We start from the raw sequence: 26,731 nt of genomic DNA, 5'->3' as shown, positions 1-26,731 counted from the left end.
TCTGGCCCAATGTTTACAAGTGATGAGATATATCATTTTTTTTTATGCATTTCTAGAATCACTGTGCAATCAACAGTCATTATTTATTGATCTGTGATTGATTATGAATGAAAAAATTGAAGAGGCCTGAATTGATCTCAAAAGTTCATGTATTACAACATTATTTCTTTCTTGATTGTTTAAACATGTATCGACATAATGTACACAAACTTGTATTTTTCCAGGACAAATGCAGCTAGTGCAACCCTGCAATAAATAAAAATCAAAGAAAAGCTTGTTTCTTTGTTTTGTTATTAAATTGCACATTCTTTGGCACCTTAGGAGCAGAAATAAGATGAAATGCTGTTCTATACTAAGATCGCTAGAAGGTACCGAATTATATAAATAGCATTATAAAATAACTATTTAAGTATGATTTGCTATGTTCTCTTTCTAAGCATGAGTGCAACATTTTTTATTACGTTTGGACTAGTTGGCTTTGGACTGTTTATTGAATTTTTTGTTTCTTTAACTTTTTTATTCTTTGTTTTTCTCTGAAACTCCTGTGCTTTATCAGGTAATGACTCACTTTATGATTTAATAACAATAACTATCAGAACAGATGTCTGTTCCCATTAAATTTGATTCTACCAAAATGTTTTACTTAGAAACATTTCCAGCGGAAAGTCATTCACCTTCTTTGTCAAATAAAAGTAATTGGTTGTTATAATTAAAATTCATACAACTCCGAGGTCTTAACTATCTTGGAAAAATTCTCCTGGATGCCAGTGTTATAAAATATGCACTTTATCCACAAATATACAAAAATTCCAACCCCTTGTTGTTTTGTATTTTTTGTGAGCTAAGCTCACTTTTGTAAAGTTACCTCACTAAAGTCTGCTTTACATTAATAAACTTTCAAGTGATGTCTGCTACTTTGTTTATAATCAATAATGATGTGCTTCGTTTTTTTTTTTTTATCTCGGGTCAGGCTACGGGTCGGCCAACCTGTGGAAAACTTTGTTTTCCATTAGGTCCTTTTTTTTTCTCTGCAATTTTCGCCAAAAAACCCCCAAACAACCCAACCCTTAAAATTTAGTTATTTACAACGCCCCCCCTCAAAACTTCCCTAAAATCCGTGTTGGTCAGCGGGGGTCCTGGGAGTGATCTCCCGCTCTCAGGCCATTGGCAGCCATTAAAAAAAATGGCGCCGGTGGCCCTTTGCCCTTACCATGTGACAGGGGCCAGCACACGCAAAGGCGACCCTGCTGCGGCTGCCTGTTACGAAAACCAATGCCGAGTTTACCAGCATCGGTCTTCATGACTTGGTGGTCTACCGAGGTTTGTTTGTTTTTTTTAAGTAAAAAAAAAACAAAGTACAGAAAAGTAGTTTTCTCTGCTTTTCTGTACTTCTTTTACATGTGCTCAGCTATTAACGTCTGCTCCAGGCAGGCATTAATATCTGATAGCAAAATGTGCGTCTGAGACACACTTTTTTTTTTTAATGCGGAGTGAATGAGTAATAGCCTCATTCACATGCATTTGCATGTGATGAGCGCTATTGCATTCACTCCGTGTCGGACGCGTGCTAAATAGGCACTAATCCCCTATTGCATTAGGGGGTGGATTAGTTCCAATTTAACCTGCATCCGAGTGCGGGTTATACAGTGCGCTCGGCTGAGTGCACTGTATTGCATCGGCCCCTCTGATATTAGTAATTAACCTCTTATATGTCTAACTGTGGTCATACCACGACCTGTTTTAAAGTTAGCATGCTGAGGGACGTTTTTCAATGTGAAAATATATTTTCTTGAATTCTTATCTTCCTGATAGATTGCTCATTTTAAACCTCGCCTTATACATGGGTCAATGGATTTCAATGGATTTTGGTCTCAAAATTGCCTATCAACATATATGAGATCAAATTATACATGGATATTTACGGTATGCCATTTTGTGTGCTCAAATACTTCAGGGTGTGATGTTCATGATCATACAGGCATTTAGAGGTCATTCCTATTCTGGGAGAGGTGTAGGAAAAGGGAACTGACCCTAGCTACGGGACACCCATATTATATAGATGGTGGCAAGGCCATATAATTGCTACTTGAAATACATAAGTTTCAGTTCAGTAGTATTCTCAGGAGAAAATATGTTTCAGAGTGATGTTTTTATGCTAGATTATCTCTGAGTCTAAAATCATAAACACACATGTCCTAGAGATTTTTAGCAGATGGCCTGCTGTGTTGTAGAAGTCAGCTTCAGAAATCCTTCTGTTTGGTCGCCTGTGATGGTGTGATGGTATGATGGTGCATGTGTGTGTGTGTGTGTGTGTATGAGTCTGCAGATCTCTGGTCCTTCTGTGATGATGTTTGGTTGTTTGTGCTGGTCTCTGTATGAATCTGCAGGTCTGCCTTCATTCTGTTCTTCTGATTTTCATTGTGTGTGTTTGAATTTCTCTCTTGATCTCCATCTTGCTTCTATGTGGTAGCTTCTACCTATATGCTTGTATTCATTCTATTTCTATAAAACCTCAATCTGTAGTAATATTGGTCACATGTTATAAAGAGATCTCATCATACAGTACTGGTTGAGATGACTGAACCAGTCTTCTGTAATTTATTTATTTGAATCAGCCTTAGATGTGCATTAAATTGAATCAGTTTTGTTTATATTTTGAGTTAATCATTGTAGCCTTTATATATTTAAATTAATCAGTATGTAGTTGTGTATTTAATTGAAAGGCTAGCTTTGCTTGTTTGTTTGTCTTTAACTATTGTCAAACTAGTTTCAGCTATCAGGTAGTTGGAGGATCTCAGTATCACATAGTTTTTCAGTGCACTGCCCTTCATCAGATAACTCTTCAGTACTCAGTTCTTCAAATGAATCATTTCTGTGCGTGGGGGAGGGTCACAGGATTACAGTTTTTCAGTGTTGTGAATTCTTACTATGATAAGTTTCCTTAGTCATTCTTATATCTCACAAAGTACAGTGAAATGTTTCAGTTTCAGTTCCTAAATGCCATTGCAGTGCAGGCCAGTTAAAGGTAAATGCCCTGATAGAAGTAGTACAGACAAGGTGATTGGGTGACCTAGACACCTTCTGCCTTACGGTCCCCCCCTGGTCACACTGATACTCCCCCCGGTTGTGCCCCCTATTAATCAGTGCCCTAGGCCCAGGCCTAGCTCGCCTAGTGCTTCCTCTGGCCCTGAGTACAGGACTCAAAAACTGGGCAGTGCGGGGTCTTCTGCCTGACTGTCTACCTCCTCTTTGGCTTGAGCTACAGGTTCTGGTGGCCAGCAGGTACTTGCTGGGAGTACCCTTGGGGCAGAGGCTCAAGCAGAGATGAGGCAGGCTGAGGTCAGGGCTTTTGGCAAACAGTGTCAAAGGTCAGGCTGGGTCAAGATCAAGAAGTCAGTCCAACATGGAGAAAAAGCAGGGCAGGCAGGGACCAGGGCAGACAGGTAGATAGGAACAGAGAGAATATGCACAGAGTAAAGGAACAAGAACAAGGCAAACAAGGGCAGGAGAAGCAAGATACAAAGACCAGGACAGGGACAGAGCTACAGGCTCAGGATAGGGCAAAACACAAACAGAATGCACAGCAAGATAGGGATCAGCAAACAAGAACAGAAAACAGGCAAGAGGGCCACTGGGAGGCAACACATGTAACAGGGAAAAAGAACAGGCAGGAGGACCATGGGAAGGCCACAAATGAACTATGGAAATAGATAGGAGGACTACTGGAAGGCTCACAGGAGTTAGGGAAACAAACAGACAAGAACAAAGACAGGGCAAGAAATCCTCTAACTGGCTGCACAGAAAACAGGGACAAGGACAATACAAAATAAAGCACAAGAGTGTCTACAACAAAGAGGAAGGGAGACTTGATTAAAAAGTCTGGATTATTGTAACTGAGATGTCTGCAGTTACTCTATTCCTATTTATCTCGACTTTTTTTTCTGAAATGTTTCTTAGTTTTGTTTTTCCTTGATATTTCGGTTCATTCTCTTATATTGTATACAGGTTATTGCATCATGAATTTTGATGTTGGAGATCATGCATTGTTTTTCTTTTTTGATCATTTTGGATGTTGTTTTACTATGCAAAATTTATTCTGATTTTTGAAAAAAATTAAAATGTACTAAATATAAAAATAAAAAATAAATATTAAAATGTTCAGCTGGCTTCACTAAGGTACAAGCAGGAAGCATTTTCCAGAGACTGAAAAGGTAAAAGTAAGGGGTCAACATATAAACCTGAAGGAAGGGAGGAAGGCTCAAAAGGAGCACAAGAAAATACTTTTTTCACTGAAAGGGTGGTGAACACCTGGAACTGACTTCTAAAGGAGGGATAATTGCCAAAAAAGGTGACAGAGTTCAAATTTGCTTTTGATGACACAAATATAATTTAATAGTAGTGGAAGGAAGGAAGAAGACCACTGATCAAGTAAGAACTGTGATAGTTGAGTACGCAGAGACAAATCATCAGACTGGATCTTCCTCATTAACTGATAACTTCTATTTTCTAAGATTGTCATTGTCATGTCGCTATATAAAAATGTTTGTAAATTCATGTTTGTCTAGTCTTCATCAATATATTACATTTTTATGTAAGAATTCCTTGTTTTTATGAACTATATATTCCAAATCATGAACAAAAGACCAATAATTTACGCAACCTCTACAAGTTATTTTTTTATGTCAGGTTTAAGAATAGATAGATATATAATGATGTATATATTTACAAAATTAAAGAAAGAGAAAGATAGCTTTAATCTGTGTTTTCTTTATTCCATAACTGGAAATGTAACATCCAGTTTTTATTTTTCTACAGCATTTGGACATAATGAGTGTCCTGATCCTGGAATACCAATCAATGCCCGACGCTTCGGTGACAGCTTTCAACTGGGGAGTTCAGTTTCTGTCATTTGTGAAGAAGGATTTATTAAAACTCAAGGAACTGAAACAATAACTTGCATACTAATGGATGGAAAGGTTATGTGGAGTGGACTTATCCCGAGATGTGAAGGTATGTCAATTTCTTAACTGATTAAAACTGTCTAGTGATCTCTGCATTTCTGTCATGTTTAGTCATTTCTGTTTAAAATAGGCAACAGATCTACTTAAGGAATGTAAAGATTTGTGGATAATTGTTTCCCCTATTTTAGACGCATCTAAAAATTTTACAATTTTAAAAGTTATTTTTATAAGTAGCAAAGGCAAAGATGCTAGCAAGTTCTGAGTTAAATTTTCAAACTTTTTATGTGAGTAAAGAGCCGTTTATCCACATAAAATGGCCTGCTAAATATTCCCCACCCACGTCATCCATTGTGGTTAAAGGTACCTGTGATGTTTATAGCATAGTCACTATTACAAATGACAAAAAAGGGGGCTGTGAAGAGGTAAAGTAATTAGTTCGCTGACAGAAAATACACAAGGGGGTAGATTTTAAAAGAAGCGCGCATGGCCTATTTGTGCGCGTGCATAAGTTAACCAATTATAAAATAATAGGGGTACATTTTAAAAAACAGCACACATGCGTACTTTTGTTCGCGCAACCGGCGTAGCCGCGCATATCTTTTAAAATCCGGAGTTGGCGCGCGCAAGTCTGCACAAAATCGGCAGCCTGCACGTGCCGAGCAGCCTGCTTCCGTTCCCTCGGAGGGAACTTTTTTTTTGTCCCCCACCCCCACTGTTCCCTCCCTTCCCCTATCTAACCCACACCCCTGGTCCTACCTAAATCCCCCCCTACCTTGTTTGATGGAGTTACGCCTGCCAGCATGCGCCGGCTGACCAGGCCCCGACACAGGCCGCTGTGTTGGGGCACTCAGCCACGCCCCCGGACCGTCCCGGCTGTAGACACGCCCCAAGACATGCCCCCGGACCGCAGACACACACCCCAGGACCGCCCATTTTAGCAAGCCCCGGGACTTACGTGCATCCCGGGGCTTTGCGCGCGCCGGCAACCTATGCAAAATAGGTGCGTCGGGCTTTTAAAATCTACCCCTGAGTGCGTAAATGAAAATAACTGTTTACCAATTAGTCCACAAGTTCTTCCAGTCCTGCATGTCATCGAGATCTTTCTTGACTGAACTTCCCCAGTTCACCTAGATCTCTTATCCAATCAGTTCTACACAATAAACATGTTTAATATCACTTACACTAGATTAGCAGGTTTTAAATTACACAAATAAGCTGGCAAATGTATATAAGTAAGTGTCCTTTAAAGTAGAACTTATGGGCAAAAGTGCTGGCCATGTCCCAGAAAGCCTAAGACTGCCCCTTTTTAATGTGTGTGTAGGTAAATGCGAAAATGAAAATATGCACATATAAGTAAATGTTCAAAGGCCTGAATGCGCAAATACTGCGGTTTACACACATGCCTGGGCCCTGCATGAGCTGCGGGCATTTTACAACCGGACTGGCCACGCGCGTAAACCCCGGTATGTGCTGAAGTGCCAAGCCTCTTCAAAGAGGCAGGCCAGGGGTGCAGGGTCTGGGCAGTGAGGGACAGATCGGGGGTGAACTGGGCAGTGCCATTTGATGCTGACCTGGGGAAGTGCGCGCTGGCAGCTGGCTGGTACACGCAGATTACTTCTGCTTCAGAGGAGCAGTAAGTACTGAAATAAAAATGTGGGGTTAGTTAGGTTAGATTTAGGGGTTATGGAGGAAAGGGGAAGAGGAAGGAAGGTTAGGTAGGGAAATTCCCTCCCAGTCCGATCCTTAATTGGCACAGATTTTAAAATCTGCTGTACATGTGCGCGCGGCCATCAAATTTTATAACATGCATGTGCCGGCGCACGCACATTATAAAATCAGTGCGTCCATGTATCCACACTGGGATGGCCACACGCTTTTCTTAAAATCGACCCCATAATATTGACTTTTATAAAATATGGACTTCATGTGTTGTAGCTACTTGTGTGTGTGTGTGTGTGTGTGTGTATGTGCATGGGTATGTATTTGTGCTAATTTTAGCATGCATAAAGTTTTTTAAATTCATTCCAATGCTTTTAGTTTGAAAGACCTATTTGCAGATTTGGTAGGTATATATAAACCTGCTTCACAGTACCTGCCATTTGCCTGCTTTGCCAGAGCAATGAGGAATGCCAAGGTGGAAGATGGTAAGCCTGTGCCCTCTTCTACTTTGCCTGGGGAAAGCTTTCTGGGCTTCACGGCAGGAGTGATAGATTGACTGCACCTTTTCTTTTTTTAAAAGGAGGGCAGAGGAATTTGGAGGGATGGGGAGCAGGGCTCACACTTTCTTTTGTAATAGCAGGGAGGGAAAGAGACAGCAGACTTTGTTTGTTTTTCTACTTTATCAGTTAGCCTTCATTTTAACAACCCAGATAGTGGACCCAAAAGGCTCACATCTCAGTTTGGATCCTACTTGCACAGTTCTCCAAATGTGCTAATTCAACATCTAAGTGCCAAAGTCTCCCTGCAGGTGAAGCTTAACTTCCCCTTTTACATTGCTTACTACCAAGTCATCCTTTCAACTCCTTGTAAATAGTAGGGATGTGAATCGTTTTTTGACGATTTAAAAAAATCGTCAATATTTTTTAAATCATCAAAAATCGTTAGAGTGTGCGATATTCCCCCAATTTATCATCAAAAATCGTTAAATCGGGCACGGGAATTATTTGGGGGGAGGGCGGGAAAACCGGCACACCAAAACAACCCCTAAACCCACCCAGACTCTTTAAAACCAATCCCTTACCCTCCCCCACCCTCCCGAAACCCCCAAAATGTTAAATTACCTGGTGGTCCAGTGGGGGTGGGGGGGGGGATCCCAGCGCGATCTCCCGCTCTCGGGCCATCGGCGCCATTTTGGCTGCCACTAATATAAATGGCGCTGATGGCCCGATAAAAAAAAAAAAAACACCCGACCCTTTAAACTGACCCCCTTAGCCTCCCCCACCCTCCCGACCCCCCCAAAACCTGTTAAAATTACCTGGTGGTCCAGGGGGAGCGCGGGGAGTGATTTCCCACTCTCGGGCCATCGGCTGCCACTCATAAAGATGGCGCCGATGGCCCTTTGCCCTTACCATGTGACAGGGTATCCATGCCATTGGCCAGTCCCTGTCACATGGTAGGAGAACAATAAAAGAAAAACTTAAAACTCATCCTTAACTTCAACAAGACTGAAATAATCATATTAGACAGAAAGAACAACTCACCTCAACTTCCACCACTCAACTTAATGAACCAAAATACGATTATATCTCCGGTCAATCATGCCCACAATCTTGGAGTAATAATTGACAAGGAACTTTCTTTCAAAAACCACATCTCAACAAAAATCAAAGACGGATATCATAAACTACTAATACTCCATCAATTAAAACCTTTCCTTTCCACCAAAGACTTCAGATAAGTCCTTCAATTACTCATTTTCTCTAACCTGGACTACTGTAACTCAGTCCTTTTCAACTTACCTCTAAACACTATCCGTCCACTACAAATCCTACAAAACGCAGCCACAAGAATCCTCACTGGATCTAAAAAACATGACCACATCACTCCAACACTTATCTCACCACACTGGCTACCAATAAAATTCAGGATTGAATACAAAATACTATCCATACTTCATAAAATCATATATGAAAAACAAGAAAACTGGCTAAGTTCCTCCATAAAAATATATACCCCAAACAGAAACCTCGATCAGCAAATAAAGGACTTCTAAAGACACAACCTTCTCGTTCCAAACAGCTCACCTCAACCCAAAAGAGAGCAATCTCTCTAGGAAGCCCAAAACTCTGGAATTCCATCCCAACCAAACTCAGAACTCAAGAAAACCTAAAAACTTTCAAAAAAGATCTAAAAACATGGATGTTTACCAAAGCATACCAACTCACCCAATAAACAAAACAAAGCCAACCCCCTCTGGCCTAACCTTAAGAAAACTGAAACTCAACACAAGTATATATTATAACAAAGAATTGAAATGTAAAAAAGTGAACAGCAAATAACTTGTATATGATGTCTCTATGTTAACAATCATTTGAACCTTTTTGAAAACCTGTTAACCTCCTTAACCTTGTAAACATCGTATGTTTGGTAAACCGTTATGATGGTGAAACTGAATGACGGTATATAAAACTCGATCAACAAATAAATAAATAAATAAATAAATAAATAAATAAAGTTGTAAAGTAAATTACTGATTCTTTACATTTATAATTGATGTTAGTGGGGGGGGGGGGGGGGGGGGGGGGGGGGGGGGGGGGGATCTTGACAGCTCCCTGCTTGGATTCAGGCAGAATGTACAATTAACATGGAGACAAGAGAGAGCAATAATATTGGAGTTTGTTTTCCTCTTGTGGAAGAGAGTTATTGGTAGGTTCCTCTGGTATATGAAGCCAGACTGCCATCATAGAATGTAGATTCTTTAGATTCTTTTGCAGAAGCAGCATGTCTTGGCTGTTCTCTGGGTCTTCTGTTCAAGGACAGCTCAAGGCAATCTGCTGCCTGAGTTAAGGATGAAATGGCTTCCCACCCCCACCCCCCTTTCCCTCTCCCTTTTCCACACACATCCCTACATGCATACACACATATACACTCATTCACTTCTCTCCTTTCTCCATACACACATGCACTCTCATTGTCTCTTCTCACCTCAATTCTCATTAGCCACAGGAACCTCCTCTTTCCCCAGGCCTACGGGACATGACCACTGTGCCCTTGTTTTATTTTCAGCACATGGCTCAACACTGTTGCTCCTCCTCCTGCGTCTTCAGTTTCTTGTTTCACATGGAGGAGGACAATGCTCCTGCTCGTTTTTCTTGATGCACAGTACCGGGCTTCACGCATTCTCTCAGGGACATGAGTGCTGATGCTCCTCCTTCTTCAAGCGCATGCTGCTCTAGGCCCTTTCTCTTCTGGCCTTCTGCAACAGGGCACCGAGAGTTTTGGAGTGTTGGCCCAGAGGCCCAGCAATTTTTTGAAATTCTGGAGTCTCCGGGCCAATTCTGGAGAGTTCCCAGGTGTGAGCAGGGGCGGATTGCAGGAAAATATCAGCCTGTGGGATATTTTTCAAAACCAGCCCACAGGACATCTGCGACTCACTTATGTACTTTCTGTGCAGCACTTATTTCAACAGCACCAAAAACCACCTGTTGACTCTTGAAAGATAAATCATGTGACCTGGAGCCTGGCGGAACTGAGATAAAAAATCTCCAACAAATTTCATATTTTTCTAAGCAACTACAGCACACCTTAGACCAGGGGTGAGCAAACTAAACTGCAGTCCCCCTTCCATCCATGCAATGTGTTGGGCCCTCCTCAAGTTTGGTTACATCTCTCATATTTTGTGTTCTCTGTAAACCGATGAGATGTTCCCAACGTTCGTCGGTATATAAAAGCCATTAAATAAATAAATAAATAAATAAATAAATATATATCCTGGTCTGGAGTTAATTTTGCTTGCCAGCTTCATCAAATATTGAACCAACTGCCAATTAATGAGACAACCACACTGCTAACCAGAGGCTCATTTACACACACAAAAACATTTGCTGTTGTGCTGCTGCTCACATGCTCACTCAGCAAGTGCCCTCTACCCCAGTGCTTCCACATCATTATGTAAATATTCTTGCTTGTTGCCAGCCTTTCCTCAGCCTGCAGCAGCCTACTCTCTTTCCCAGTCTCACTTCTTCTCAGTACCCCTCTCTCTCCTGAAGACTGATTCCAGAGCCAACTGCCCCTCTCAAAGCCCAGTCACCTCTAACAGAAGCTTCACTAACACTGCACAGGCACTTCTTTCTGGCTGACTCCTCCCTTTCTATGATATTAGCTTACCTTCACTTGTCAAGGATCCACTCCAGCATATTTATATTAACTGTGCGCTACACAGAATGCTGCTTTTATGGTTCTCTAGGCTCTGCTCAGCGAAACTACTCCAGGGAAGGGGGGGACTAGAAGTGATTCAGGCTGCTAGCTTCCTCCAGGTCTTAAGAAAAAGAAAATTAAATCCTGGCCATGAGTGAGGCTGGGAAGAGCCTGGCCCAAAGCAGCACAGCTCCAGATGGAATCCTGCATTCATACATGGAGCCAATGCAGTCAGGACTAGACTGAAGCAAGAGTATTAGGCAACTTAAGCAAACCTTACAGCCTTGCACACACATACCCAAGCCCAACCTCTCCACAAACAGTTAAGTTATGTATTTTACATGAAAATAGACAAAAATATTACATGTATATTATATTTACATGCACTGCTTCTCCCGCCGTTGAAGCAGAGAGCTATGCTGGATATGCATTGAACGTGAAGTATCAGGCTTATTTGGTTTGGGGTAGTAACTGCCGTAACAAACAAGCTACTCCCCCCTTTTTTGTGAATGCAAATCCTTTTTTCCACATTTCCACATTGGAGTCGCATTAACCGTAAGTATGTTTATTGAATAAGGGTATTATCTCCAGCCAATAGCCGTCATTCCCGCGAGCCACCCACACTTCATTCATGTCCTCTAGACTTTATGGATCCACAGTGTTTATCCCACACCCCTTTGAAGTCCTTCACAGTTCTGGTCTTTACCACTTCCTCCGGAAGGGCATTCCAGGCATCCACCACCCTCTCCATGAAGAAATACTTCCTGACATTGGTTCTGAGTCTTCCTCCCTGGAGCTTCAACTCGTGACCCCTGGTTCTGCTGTTTTTTTTCTGATGGAAAAGGTTTGTCATTGTCTTTGGATCATTAAAACCTTTCAAGTATCTGAAAGTCTGTATCATATCACCTCTGCTCCTCCTTTTCTCCAGGATGTACATATTTAGATTCCTCAGTCTCTCCTCAGAAGTCATTCGATGAAGACCCTCCACCTTTCTGGTCGCCCTTCTCTGGACCGCCTCCATCTTGTCTCTGTCTCTTTGGAGATATGGTCTCCAGAACTGAACACAGTACTCCAGGTGAGGCCTCACCAAGGACCTGTACAAGGGGATAATTACTTCCCTTTTCTTACTCAATATTCCTCTCTCTATGCAGCCCAGCATTCTTCTGGCTTTAGCTATCGCCTTGTCACATTGTTTCACTGACTTCATATCATTAGACACTATCACACCAAGGTCTCTCTCCTGCTCCGTGCACATCAACCTTCCCCCCCCCCCCCCCCCAATCGAATACAGTTCATTTGGATTTCCACTCCCTATATGCATGACTCCGCACTTCTTGGCATTGAATCTCAGTTGCCATATCTTCGACCACTCTTCCAGCTTCATTAAATCCCATCTCATTCTCTCCACTCCTTCTGGCGTGTTCACTCTGTTGCAGATCTTAGTGTCTTCTGCAAAAAAACAAACCTTACCTTCTATCCCGTCTGCAATGTCACTCACAAAGATATTGAACAGGACCGGTCCCAACACCAATCCTTGTGGTACACCGCTTAAAACCGCTCTCTCTTCAGAGAGAGTTCCATTTACCATCACAAATTGTCTTCTGTCCATCAACCAGTTTGCAATCCAGGCCACCACCTCGGCACTCACTCCTAAGCTTCTCATTTTATTCACCAGTCTCCTGTGTGGGACTGTATCAAAAGCTTTGCTAAAATCCAAGTAGATGACATCAAGTGCTCTTCCTTGATCCAATTCCTTGGTTACACAGTCAAAAAAGTCAATCAGATTTGTCTGACAGGATCTTCCTCTGGTGAATCCATGCTACCTCTGGTCCAGCAATTCTCCCGACTGTAGATATTTCACTATTCTCTCTTTCAACAGTGACTCCATTACTTTTCCCACCACCGAAGTGAGTGCCATTCAGGTGCTGTAAGGAGACCAAAGGAAAGTAGCAAAGCATCATGAATGAGGTAGGAGATAAAGGACTGTGTAACAAATGAATTTCATTTTTAATACTTCACCAACATTGGGAGAGAAGCAATTAACTTACCCTATGCCAATGGGATGGGAGAAATATCAATTTAAAGACTGAATTAATTGGCTTTTCCATCTAAACCTTAAACAAGACTATGAGAAGTCACACATTTATTTAAAAGTACGAACATAAGAACATAAGAAATTGCCATGCTGGGTAAGTCCAAGGGACCAACAAACCAGGCCACAAGAACCTGGCAAGTACCCAAACACCAAGAAGATCCCATGCTACTGATGCAATTAATAGCAGTGGCTATTCCCTAAGTAAATTTGATTAATAGCCATTAATGGACTTCTCCTCCAAGAACTTATCCAAACCTTTTTTGAACCCAGCTACACTAACTGCACTAACCACATCCTCTGGCAACAAATTCCAGAGCTTTATTGTGCGTTGAGTGAAAAATAACTTTCTCTGATTAGTCTTAAATGTCCTACTTGCTAACTTCATGGAATGCCCCCTAGTCCTTCTATTATTCAAAGTGTAAATAACCGATTACATCTACTCGTTCAAGACCTCTCATGATCTTAAAGACCTCTATCATATCCCCCCTCAGCCGTTTCTTCTCCAAGCTGAACAGCCCTAAACTCTTCAGCCTTTCCTCATAGGGGAGATGCTCCATCCCCTTTATCATTTTGGTTGCCCTTCTCTGTACATTCTAGGGGTGTGCATTTGTTTGCAATGTATCATGAATCCGCAACGTATATAGCCGGATTTGTTGTATTTGTTGCATCGCAAAACATATTGCGATTTCCCACGAATACAACGAATCACGGTCGAATCATTCGGCTGTCAAAATGGCAATTTTAAACAACCCCCCCACCCTCCTGACCCCCCAAGACTTGCCTGTATTCTCTGGTGGTCCAGCGGGGGTCCCGGAGTGTCTCCTGCCCTCCCTCTATTGGCTGCCGGCACCATCTTGTGCTCCTACCATGTGACAGTGGCCGAACAATGGCTGTGGTAGCCCCTGTGACATAGTAAGGGCAAAGGCTATCGGCACCATTTTGATTATTGGCAGCCAACGGCCCAAGTGCAGGAGATCGATCCCGGACCCCCGCTGGACCAGCAGGGACTTTTGGCAAGTCTTGGGGGACCACCTTTAGCCACATGTTTATTAACGCCTTCAAAAAAATGAAGCAGATTTGTTAGGCAAGACTTCCCTTGGGTAAATCCATGTTGACAGTGATTAAACCATGTCTTTCTATATGCTCTACGATTTTGAGCTTGAGAATAGTTTCCACTATTTTTCCCAGCACTTAAATCAGGCTCACTGGTCTATAGTTACCCGGATCGCTCCTGGAGCCTTTTTTAAATATTGGGGTTACATTGGCCACCCTCCAGTCTTCAGGTACAATGGATGATTTTAATGATAGGTTACACATTTTAACTAATAGATCAGAAATTTCATTTTTTAGTTCCTTCAGTACCCTAGGATGTATACCATCCGGTCCAGGTGATTTGCTACTCTTTAGTTTGTCAATCTGGCCTACTATATCTTCCAGGTTCACAGTGATTTTGTTCAGTTCAACTGACTCACCACCCCTAAAAACCATCTCCGGAATGGTATCTCCCCAACATCCTCATTAGTAAACACGGAAGTAAAGAATTCATTTAGTCTTTCTGCAATGGCCTTATCTTTTAACATCAATAATTTAATTAAAAATTTGTAAAAACTTTTCATCATTTTACAACATATCAGTAAAAGTACTACTGGAAACACCAAAGCACCCGTGTGTTTCACTGTCTAATGACTTTAAAACTCACCAGTGCTGTGATCATCACTGATGTATACCATAACTTGTAACTGGGACTTAAATGTTGCAATGTAAAGGGCCTTGAAAGTTATCTTTCTACCTGCTCAAGGAACCCTGAAGCATCACCTTTTACCTTTTTGAGGTTTACCATCTGAAACTATGATTTGAGATATAGCCACTGGAAACACTATCTGGGTTCAACTAGCTCAGGAGTTACCTTAATCCAATTTATACCTACAAGATGAAATTTAATACATTTGTTACCTCATTCTTCTGTGTATATAACTTTTGAATAGTTAAGCTAATCCTTTGAATAATTCAAATCTTTCCATCTCAAATTGTGATCCATATTAAAAAAATAGTGTTAGTAGACCTTACCAGTTTTACCTAAAGATAGTTTACAATCCCTTTACAGGTAAAATAAGTGATGGAAATCTGCTTTAATGAAAGAAATCTAAACCCATTGACTATAACTCAGAGTATTCCTTACTAATTTGAATAATTACCAGCATGATATATATTAATTTGTTACAATTTATAGTTTGATTCTGATTTCAAATGTCCCCACTTCAGGGCAGTTTTCAAAAATTCATTGATATTCTAAGACATCCATCTATTTTTAAAAGGCATGTTTCATGCCAATTTTTATTTTATTTATTTATTTATTTATTTAGCATTTTTATATACCGAGGTTCTGGTAACAATGTTACTAATCACTTCGGTTTACATATAACATGGAAATGACTTAACAAGTGAGTCTTACAGAGAACAATGAAAAAGAGGAACTTGGAGAAAATTGAAATAAATAACATATTATAAAACATCAGTTTAAATAACAGCAATCTTATATACTAGCGATTAGAATGAATTAATCATGAATCAAGTGGTTGAAAATTTGCAAGAGAGATTTGCAATTAAATTCTAGTATTAATAATCGAAGTGGGATAAAATGAAATTGTTCAGTAAAGGATGGTGTTGTAAAGTCCAACTCAGGCATAGGCTTGTGTGAAAAGCCAGGTTTTAAGTCTTTTCTTGAATGTGATGGGGCATTGTTCGAGCCTAAGATCTGAAGGGAGAGAGTTCCATTGGTTAGGACCTGCTGTGGAGAAGGCTCTTTTGTTTGTAGATATTTTGAGTGTGGGGGAGGGGGTTTAGAGAGCCTTTTTGTGCTGATCTCAACGGACGGGAGGATGAATGTAGCTGCAATGGGATCCTGAGGTCGAGGTATGAGGTTTTGTAAATCGATTTATGGATGGTTGAGAGGGTTTTGTAGAGGATTCTATATTTTATATAGCACATAGCCAGCTAAGTCATCCAACCAACTCTGAATGTTGGAGTTAGCCAGTTAACTTAGCCGGCTAACTCAACTCTTTCCAGTTATGCCCCCAGAAAGCCCCTGACTTATCCGGCTAAAGTCTAGCTTGCTAGACTTTAGCCAGATATGTGCCCAAATATTCAATTCAGTTTTTAGCCACAACCTAATCTGCTAGGTTGTGGCAAGACATTAACCTAAATCAATTTAGCAAGGTAAAATTTAGTCTACTATTTTACTACTGATTGGCTTTAAAATTGAGATCTCCTCACCTCCTTACCTCCGATTGGCAAGTAGGGACAGATGTCCTCCAAACCTTTCTCCTTCCTGCCTGATTGTCAGATATCTAGCTTTCCACAATACTTCATAGATTCCCTCTGGATCACTCATTTAGCCCCAAAGAGTCCAACTGGTTCCCTACACTTCTCTTCCAAGTTTCAATATACCCATAAAATGCCCCCTCCATGGCCCATCTATCTAGCACTCAACTGCTCATCATCTTTCCCCTTGGATCTTGCTCCCATCTACCACCCCTTTGGAAACAGCACTTACAATTTTAGAGGTTGCCATTACTCACTGACAGGAGAAATGTGAACGTTCTCCTTTTGGTGCAGCTGCTGACAGCTGAATGGTATACACATACTATAGCACAGGTAGGCAGCACCAGTCAGAAGAGAGAAATAGGGTTCTCATTTCCCTCTTGTTGGTCACCCCCCCCCCCCCCCCCCACACACACACACACACACAGAATTAAAGCACTGATTCTGAAGAGGTCTTGAGTAGAAGGTCTTAATGGCACTTTGGGTCTAAGGATGAAATATGATAAGAAATAAGGAGAGGAGCTTGGGGGGAACTAGATTAACTTCCAATCAGAAAAAAGAGAGGGAGATGATGGGGTACACTGTTTTTTTTTATTAAGATCTGGTGGAAGGAGGAGTCAGGAGGTTTGGTAAAGAACATATGTAAACTAGAGGCTTATTAAATTGTTCTTTTACCTTTCTGGCTAGGTTAAATTAAATTACAAAAGAAATGGCCATTTTCTTATGAACACAAGAAATGTCCAATGGTAGGACAAAAAAATGCTCATTTTTAAAAGCCAAAAGAAGGGTTTTCAACATTTTCTTGTGATGGTTATTGCCTTATTTTTGATACCCTATTAGATGGAAGCCAGTATTGTATTGTTTGATAGAATACACTGTCATCAAGTGGACATTACTGGAAAGGGGGTATACTAGAATTTAGGATAATTAGCTTTTCTCATTCAGTCTATGAGGCACTGTTTATATTGAAAAGACAAATGACATATCTTTGCATCACATTACTTATTCATTTTTAGTAGCCATCAAAAATCAAGGGATTGAATACTAATGAGTCTTTTTAATTAAGTATAAATGACAGCTGTTTTTGTTTAGAGAGGTTCAGAGAGGGAAAGATACAGGGATATAGTCATAAATTAGATCTTGATTTAATATTTCATCTTACTGCTGATAATAAAGGAAAGGCAGGAACTGGAAGAAGGAAGTTTTCTGATAGTTAATTATCCTGATGAAATATACTTATCTAGTACTAGTACTGAACCAAATAGTTGATTATTATTTTGTAGTGACTGAAAGGAAGTTGATTTTTAGATATGCCCTGATTTTGTTTTATTTCATGCTAGTTGAACAGTATTAAGAATAGTACTTGCACTCTACTAGTATTAGGATAACTTATTTTAGGGAAGATTTCAGAAGCTTTGTTGTAAGTTTATTCAGAAAAGAGGGCATTTTCTTTTAATTCGTCAAAGGTCACCTGGTCTACATCCATTATTATAATGGATCTCCTAAGCCTCAACATTTGCTTCATCAACAATCTGGACTGCTGAGAAGTTTTCCTAAAGTATTAAAACATGATATGAGATTAAATAGAAACTTCAATTTTGTTTATTATGATGGTCTAATTATTATTATGATGATCTGTTGATGAAGGAACTGTGGTTGTTGAAAGAATAGTTATGACAGAGTTCACTTCAAGGAAAAGAGGTGCTGCAGGAATCATTCCTTAGTCTAGTTCTGTTCAATAGTTTATTAAGCGATATTGGGGAAAAGCTTTGAGGAAAGGTTTACCTGTTTGCAAATGATACCAACATCTGCAACAAGGTGGACACCATGGAAGAACTGGAAAGGATGAAGATGGGTCTAGTGAAGTCTGAGGAATGGTTCAGATTCTGGCAGCTAGGATTTAATGCTACAAATGACAGGGTCATACATTTTAGTTGCAAGAACTCAAGGGAGTGGTACAATGTAAGGGCTTAGGTTTTGTGAACAAAAAAGGAGTGGGATCTAGGGGTGACCGTATCTGATGATCTTAAAGTGGTTAAACAGCCAAAAAAAAAATGCTTACGTGCATAGGGAGAGGAATAGCCAACAACCAAGGGGAGGTGATACTGCTTTTGAATCCTCTTTTGGAATACTGTGTACAAGTCTGGAGACTGCACATTAAAAGGATATAAACCAAATAAAGCCAGTCAGAGAGCAGCTACTAACATTATCATTGGTCTTTTTAATGATGCATACAGGGACATAGAAACCCTGAAAGAAAGGAGGGAAAGTGGAGATTTGATAGAGGCATTTAAATACATCTTAAAAATAAATGCACAGGAAGTGGGTCTCAGTCAACAAAATAGAGGCTCTCAGGGATGAATTTAGGCGTAGGCATGTGCCTAGGGTACCAAATTCTGAAGGCATCCAGAAACCGTGGCTCTTATCATTGATCCCTGATTTCGGGGGGGAAAAAACCCTGACTCTAGTTTTCTGCCTATGGGCAAAGTCATCTTAAATTTGGCCCTGAAGACTCTGGGATAAGGGGTCAGGGGATGATAGAGAAAAAGAAGTAGAATCAGAAGTAATCAAACAAAAATATCTTTACAGGAAGGGTGGTGAAAAGATGGAACAGCCTCCCTGTAGAGATGGTAATCTGTAGGAAGGAAAGGGCCAGACTGGATGAACCACATGGTCTTTTTCTGATATCATGTTCTATGTTTCTGTGTTTCTTTATGTTTGAATATAGCAGCTGAGGTCTGAAGTTATCCGGGTAAATGTACTTAGATAACTCTGAACCTGCTCTGGACCACAACTAGACTTGCCCAGATAAATGTATCCAGGTAGCACTGAATATCAAATTCCACCTGGATAAGTTTAAGCCTCACTCCCGGAAGCCTCTTGTTTTTATCCTGGTATTTTATTTGGTCAGTGGGTAAAATATTTAAAATCCTGAACTTAGCCAGATAAAACCTATGATACATCATGTTTTCATTGTGATTGTCCACAAGACAATCACAATGAAAACAATGAAAACAAGGAAAATTAGAAAAGCAAAAGAGCTTTCTCCACAGCTGGCCCCAAAATCTGGAACACTCTCCCGCCAGAACTCAGATCAGTGCAATGCTCCTCTACATTTAAAAAAAGACTCAAAACTTGGTTATTCAACCAAGCTTTCCCATAACAGTAACCTGCGTAACATCCCTGCCAATGATCCTTTCGGTGGAAACCCACTTGAGAGCTATTGTGAGCTATTTAGATCCTCCATAGAGCTCACATAAACTTTGGCAGTCAAAGATCATATCCCACTCTTATAATTACCAACTGTTTATTTAACCTACATTAGGCACTGTATCTCTTACTTATGCCTACATTAGGCAATGTATCTTTTAAAATGTTATTAACCCCATTTATACTTATCCAAGTTATATCGACCTGTTCATTGTAAGACATTTACTTGTCAATGTTACTGTTAATATGTAAACCGAATTGATCAGTAACTCTGTTATTGGAAAGTCGGTATATAAAAATGCTAAATAAATAAATAAATAAGACAAATGCAGGAGGAAAAACTGCACTTCAAGCATTCAATAACATCAACGAGGGAAATGCAGTAAAGTTCAATGAGTCCCCAAACAGCATGAAATCGGTTTTAATATATAATTTTTATTGGCGGCAACTTTATTGCTTAAAGAGGCACAATTTAGGCAGGGTCCCCCGACATGGACCCGTGTTTCGCCAAATGCGGCTGCATCGGGAGGGACTTTAAAGCAGAGTTCATAGGCTTATTCGCACTGCGGACTCATTGAACTTTACTGCATTTCCCTCAATGTTATTCATTGTGATTGTGTCATTTTTTTGTGTCATGTTATTAATTCACAAGATAAGAACATAAGAACATAAGAAAATGCCATACTGGGTCAGACCAAGGGTCCAACAGTGGCCAATCCAGGCCACAAGATGAGAAATTACAACAGGACCTTGAAAGGCTGGGAGACTGGGCATGAATTGGCAGATGACATTTAATGTGGACAAATCCAAAGTGATGTACAAAGGGAAGCACAATCTAAAATATAACCACACAATGCAAGGTTCCACATTAGGCATCACCACTCAGGAAAAGGATTTAGACGTCATCGTGGATAATATGTTGAAATCTTCTGGTCAGTGTGCAGTGGCAGCCAAGAAAGCAAATATAATTCAAACAAAAAACATACTTTAATATGTCTGTATACAAATGCTAGAAGACTACCAAATAAGATGGGAGAATTAGAGTGTATAGCACTGAATGAAGAGGTAGATATTAAGGGTGGGAAGAAGTAAAATTTTTGTTTTGTTTTTTATTTTTTTTTTTGTTGGGGTTTCCCCATGAATTTCAACTTGTGGAATATTTGAATATTTATTTTGTTTCTTTAGCTTTTCAAAATATGAAATAAACAAACAAAAAAAAGAAATGGGGATCCTGAGGCCTCCCATGTCCTCCACCCACCTCTCCCAACTGGAAAAATACCAGGGCAAGGATCTTTCCCAGTTCTCACTTACCCAGTCCAGAGGGTTTCCACAGATGAACCTATGCCCAGGCTGAAGCCTGAGCATTTCGTAGGGCCTAGGATGAGATAGTGGCAGCTTAACACAATCCAGTCTGATGCAAGGCTGAGGCTCCAGGTTGGGCCTGGGTCCAGGCCAAGACTCCAATGTTGGGATCTGGCCTAGGCTGAGGATCTGGCAAGTCTGGAATTATGCTCCATCATAGGCCAGGACCCATGCTTTAAATCTCGGCCTATTCTCTAGGTGAGGTCCCAGCATCAGGCCTAAGCCTAGGCCCGAATAGCGACTTTATTTTTTTTAAATTGCTTTTCAAAACAAAATGACTTTCTGATAAAATTTAATCAGAATTTAACTCATTCCATTTTAAAAGCAACCCAAAACAAAATTGGAAATATTGGCTCATTTCCTATTTTGTTTCTCCCAAATTCCCATCCTAGTAGATATAATTGGCTTCTCAGATACATGGTGGAAGGAGGATAACCGATGGGACAAATTATATCACAATGATAAGATGGATTAAATTGGTGGAGGGGTGGCATTATATATTAAAGAGTGCATTGAGTCAAACAGGATGAAAGTTCTTCAGGAAACAAAATCATTGTAGAATTGCTTTGAAAAGGAGGCTAAAATAGTGTAGAATTGCATGTGAAAAGGAGGATAAAATAGTGTATCCTGGTCAGAACATACAGGAATATGATGAAATGCTAAAAGAAATTAGGGAAGCTAACAACATTAGCAACATGGTTATAATGGGTGATTTCAATTACCCCAGTATTGACTTAATAAATATCACATCAGGACATGCAAATGAGGTAAAGCTCCTAGATTAAATAAATGACTGCTTCATGAAGCATCTGGTTTGAGAATCAACTTTGAGGGAGCTATTTTAGCCCTAGTCCTTAGTGGAATACAGTATTAGGTGCTAGAGGTAACACTTTTGGGGCCACTTAGCAAGAAAGATCATAACACAATCAAGTTTGACTTAATAAATGAAGGGAGGATGCTAAAGAAATCTATTGTGATAGCTTTTAACCTTCAAAAGAAAGGCTATGATAAAATGAGAAAAGTAGTTAAAAAAATACTAAGAGTTTATAGCAGGCATAAATCTTATTTTTAACATACTATCTTGGAATCCCAGACCAAATGTATTCCACACATTACAAAAGGTAGAAAGAAAGCAAAATGACTACCAAGATGGTTAAATGGTAAGTTGGGTATTATAGCTAAAAGAACATCAATCCAAAAAATTGAAAAGAGATCCAAATGAAGACTTTAGGAAACAGCATAAGCACTGCAAGTGAGGTGCAAAGAATTGATAAAAAGGCAAAGAGAGAATTTGAAAAGAAGCTTGTCATAGAAGCATAAACTTATAATAAAACCTTTTTCAGGTCCATAGCAAGCAGAAAGCCTGTGAGAGAGTCAGTTGGTCCACTAGATGATCAATGGGTAAAAGGGACACTTAGGAAAGACATGGCTATAGCAGAGAGAACTAAATTAATTCTTAGTTTCAGTCTTTACTGAGGAAGATATAATGGCGATACCCATGCCAGAAATTAAATTTAAAGGTGAGAATTCAGAGGAACTAAAAATCCTCATTGAACCTGGAAAATATAATAAGGCAAATTGACAAGCTATAGAGAAGCAATTTACCTGGACCAGATGGTACACATCCCAGAGTGTTGAAAGAACTGAAAAATGAAATTGCAGACATAATATTAGTAATTTGTAAACTATCTTTAGAATTATCTATGGTACCTGAAGACTGGAGGATTGCCAATATAATACCAGTGTTTTTAAAGGGTTGCAAGCATGATTCAGGAAGCAACAGACCAATTAACTTGACAGTGTTGGGCAAAATGGTAGAAACTTTCAAAGACTATGTGGCGTGGTCATCGCTGGAGTCAGTGCCTTGGCCATGAGTCTTGCCTGGTGGTGTCAGGGGGTAAGTGCTGTGGCTCACGGGGCCATTCTGCAAGCCATAAATCATGAACGTATCAACATCTAGGCAAAGGATGTTGGAGTCCTTGTGGATAATACTTTGAAATCCTCAGCAAAATGTGCAGCAGCAATCAAAACAGCAAATAGAATATTAGCAATTATTTAGCAAGAAATGAAAAATGAAACAGAGAATTTCATATTGCCACTGTATCAGTCCATGGCACCTTAAATATTTCATGTTGTTCTGATCAACCCATCTGAAAACAAACATAATAGAAAAAGAAACAGTCAAGGCAAAAAAAAATTATAAAGGGGAAGGGATGGGTCCCTTTTGAAAAAAAGCTAAATAGATTATAGGGATGTGCAGAGGGACGCCATACGTTGCATTCGGGATTTGTATTTGTTGGGGGGGCAGATACATTGCATTCGGCAAGGGGGGCCCCCAATACGTTTATATGTTAATTCTTATTCGTCCCGGCTAAAATTACATTAACTACAACCCCCCCTCCTGAACCCCCCAAGGCTTACCAAATTCCCTGGTGGGCCAGCGGGGGGTCCGGGAGAGATCTCCTGTACTCACACCCTCGGCTGCCGGTTTCAAAATGGTGCCGATAGCCTTTGACCTACTATGTCACAGGGACTATCGGTGCCATTGGTCAGCCCCTGTCACATGGTGGGAGCAATGGATGGATGGCACTATCTTGTGCTCCTAATATGTGACAGGGGCTGACCAATGGCACTGGTAGCCTCTGTGACATTGTAAGGGCAAAGGCTATCGGCGCCATTTTGATCACTGGCAGCCGACGGCCCGAGTACAGGAGATCGCTCCCGGACCCCCGCTGGACCACCAGGGGCTTTTGGCAAGTCTTGGTGGGATCAGGAGTGTGGGGGGTTTGTTTAAATTGGCTCCTTTAGACAACCGAATAATTCGGCGAAGATTTGTTGTATTCGTGTGGAATCGTGATACGTTTCGTTTCCCCACGAATACAACAAATATGTCCCTAATCGTTGCGGATTGCCAATTCGTAGGGAATGAATGCACACCCCTAATAGATTATGGGTTTTCAGACTGGAAAAAAGAAGATTGAGAAAGATAGAGTTTTATAAAACCATGAGTGGGGTGAACAGATAATACTAAAACAAGAGGACATGCCATAAAACTATCAACCAGCATATTTAACACAAATTATAAACATATTTAGGGGCACACATATTTGAAATGATCAGTTTTCTTATTCCTCCACCATTTCACCCAGTCCTTCATCAGGTCATCGAGACCTTCTTGGTTTTTCAGCCTGAACTCCCCACATTTCACCCAGACTTCCCATCCAACCAATAGTAGACAATAATCAAGTCTGATTTCAGTTCTGCAAGATAATTAGCAGGTGTTAAATTCTGTAAGTAGCTTGCAGAATGCCAAGGAATGTCCTAGATTGCCCCTTGTGCGTACTTTCAATGTTTATAAAATAGTGATTACACTAGTACAAACTACTCACTGGCATATGTGCTAATGTTACACATGTAAGTGCTTTGAAACTTCACATCTCAGCTGGGAACACTGTACCCTGCTTTGGGAAGGACCAATCAGAAAATTGTTTGAACCAATTTAAGTTCCCTACATGTGTGAAACAGTCTATTCTACCTCTCAAGTGTAAACAACAGCAGTCAGTGTAACATGAGAAGCAATGGCGAGGCATTTATTCTCCTAGAATAGTCCATAAGATTTCTTGCTGCAGTTCTGTATGATTTGTAGCCTGTGCAAAGCTTTTGCAGGCAAAGCTTTCAGGGCAAGAAGAAAAGAGAAAGAGGATCAGAAAAGTACATGTTGGCACAGTAGCATTATGAGAAGCTGAAGGTATACAGAATTAGGAGGTCATTTTCTATGGGTATCACACGCGATAGCTAGATCGGGGCAGAGTAGGGGTGGAATCGGCCCCAGAAGAGGAGGAGTCGGGGCGTCGTCGGGGCGAATGTGGCAGAATGTTCGCTAGCGGCCAAAAGGTAAGACCCCTTATTGCCGCCAGTAGCATGCCCAATAGCGCCACCTTTCATGGTGGCGCTATTGGGTGTGAAAGCCAGCAGCGATAACACCATGTTGGTGCAATTGCTGCTGGATTTCGCAGGCATGCCCCCAGCTTCGCCCCCCTGCCCCCCGTTACCGCCAGATTCTCTAAGGTCTAAGACCTTAGAAAATCCAGGCCTTAGAGGCCATTTGAAAGATCTACTATAGATAATTAACTCTAAAAGTTAGTCACCTAGATCTCCCTAAATAAAACATATCCCTTTTAAGCACCTACATTTAGGGATCTATGTATACTAGACTCTAAATTTAGGTCCCTGACCTTCAATAAAAATTCTTAATTGCAAAAAAAAAAGTAATTGGGGCTAAGGAACAGAGCCAGGTTAGGCAAACCAAGTTAGGGTCTTAGCAATGATTCCTAGTGCTGGACACCCAACTTTGAGCTCTAAACTTAGATGATTGAATTACTTTCCTTTGCTTTGGAGGTGATTTCTAATTCAGAGCCCAGCATTATGTTTCTGTAGTTGAAATTATTTTTCCCCATGTGCACCAGTTTGCACGTCATCACGTTAAAATGTATCTGCCATTAAGGTGACCTTAGTTTTAGATTCCTAAAGTAAGTTAGGTTCAGCTATTTTTAGTTTAAGACTTAGATATTTAATATTTACAGAAAACAGGTGCCTGATTTAGGGGCCTAATTTAGGCCTAATTTAGGCCCCTAAATCGTGGCACTCAGCATTTTCTGAATACAAGAAATCCTCAGGTTTATAGCACAATTGATTCCTGAAAATCATATCTTAAAAAGAAACAATTTAATTCAAAATTGTCCCATATTATAAATAGGGTGATTGGTTCAAGCACCAGGGCCCAATATCCCATTATCACCAAAATAAACCAGAATGTAGTAATGTGTAGTACTGTAAAAAAGCACAGAGACATTTTATAGCACTGCCTTTTTTTAATCTGAAGATGAAAGTGCAAAGGCATGCCCACAAAACATTGCACTGACACTGTTTGAGGTGAGGATATCCCTGGTACCATACTAATGTCAACTTGTCAAGTCTTATGGTCATCAGAACAATGATGTGTGCCTGTGGGAATACACTCAGGGGTCTTAAAGTCAAAACAAGTGTTGTAAGCTGGGTGTCAGTTTAGAAACATAACTCTGAATCATTGTAACTCTAAACACACTAAGTCAAAGAGTTCCTCTAGCAGCCTCTTAATCACTTTTTTAAAACAAACTAATGTCAAATATGGGACCATTAAAGAAAGTCCAATCCAAATTCAATTCATTTCAAAACATTAGTCTTCTGCAACTATGTGCACTCTTCTGGTGCTACAGATGGCACCAGATAATAACTGAGACATGAAATACTGTGGCTATAAAAACCCAGTTATATAAAATGATCATGAACTGTGATATGGCTGACACAACAAAGGATATCATAATTCTTTTCATTAAAGTAGCACAAACTAATTCAGAGAAACTGCCCAGCGCACGAAGAACCCTCATGCCATCAGGAATCTCTTCTTCTTTTCAGAACTTGATGTGTGTTTCTTTTTTCCTGTGTATTTTTTTTTCTTATGTTTCTGGATAATTTCTTTTTCAAATATTATGCTTATATAAACTCTGAAACAATAAAAATGTAAGATAACTAGGAGCTTCACCTCTGATTGCTACAATTACCAACCCTTCTTTGCTTTGGAGTCTACCTTCCTACCCTAAGCATAAAATGCAGAAAATGGCTGCGTGGAGCAACTTATTAATCATAATACCAATACATAAGGGTAGTATATTTTGTAATATTAACTATTACACATATCACATCACAATCCTTTATTTAATACATTACTAAAATAGTATTAAACGTTTCAACATATCAACATATTAACATACAACATTTCAATACATATAGATGTTTAATTCCATATCATTTGGGCACCCACTTTGTGCACATACCCTCCCTATTGCACTAGTATTTATAATCCCCTAAAAATTCTCTCCACATTCAT

At 40.2% G+C, this 26,731-nt stretch overlaps 1 protein-coding gene across 1 annotated transcript in view; it reads left to right on the top strand.

Moving 5' to 3' along the window:
- The window catches only part of CSMD3 (CUB and Sushi multiple domains 3), a 3,551,396-nt gene that overhangs the window by 1,802,248 nt on the left and 1,722,417 nt on the right, over positions 1-26,731 (top strand). Inside the window, 1 exon segment of the mRNA XM_029591914.1 lies at positions 4,816-5,010. Within this exon segment, the coding sequence (XP_029447774.1) occupies positions 4,816-5,010 (195 nt within the window).

The sequence above is a fragment of the Rhinatrema bivittatum genome, chromosome 2 (genome assembly GCF_901001135.1).
Source record: "Rhinatrema bivittatum chromosome 2, aRhiBiv1.1, whole genome shotgun sequence".
Taxonomy (NCBI): domain Eukaryota; kingdom Metazoa; phylum Chordata; class Amphibia; order Gymnophiona; family Rhinatrematidae; genus Rhinatrema; species Rhinatrema bivittatum.
The sequence above is the reverse complement of the archived record's forward strand: the minus strand, read 5'-3'. Positions and strand labels throughout refer to the sequence as shown.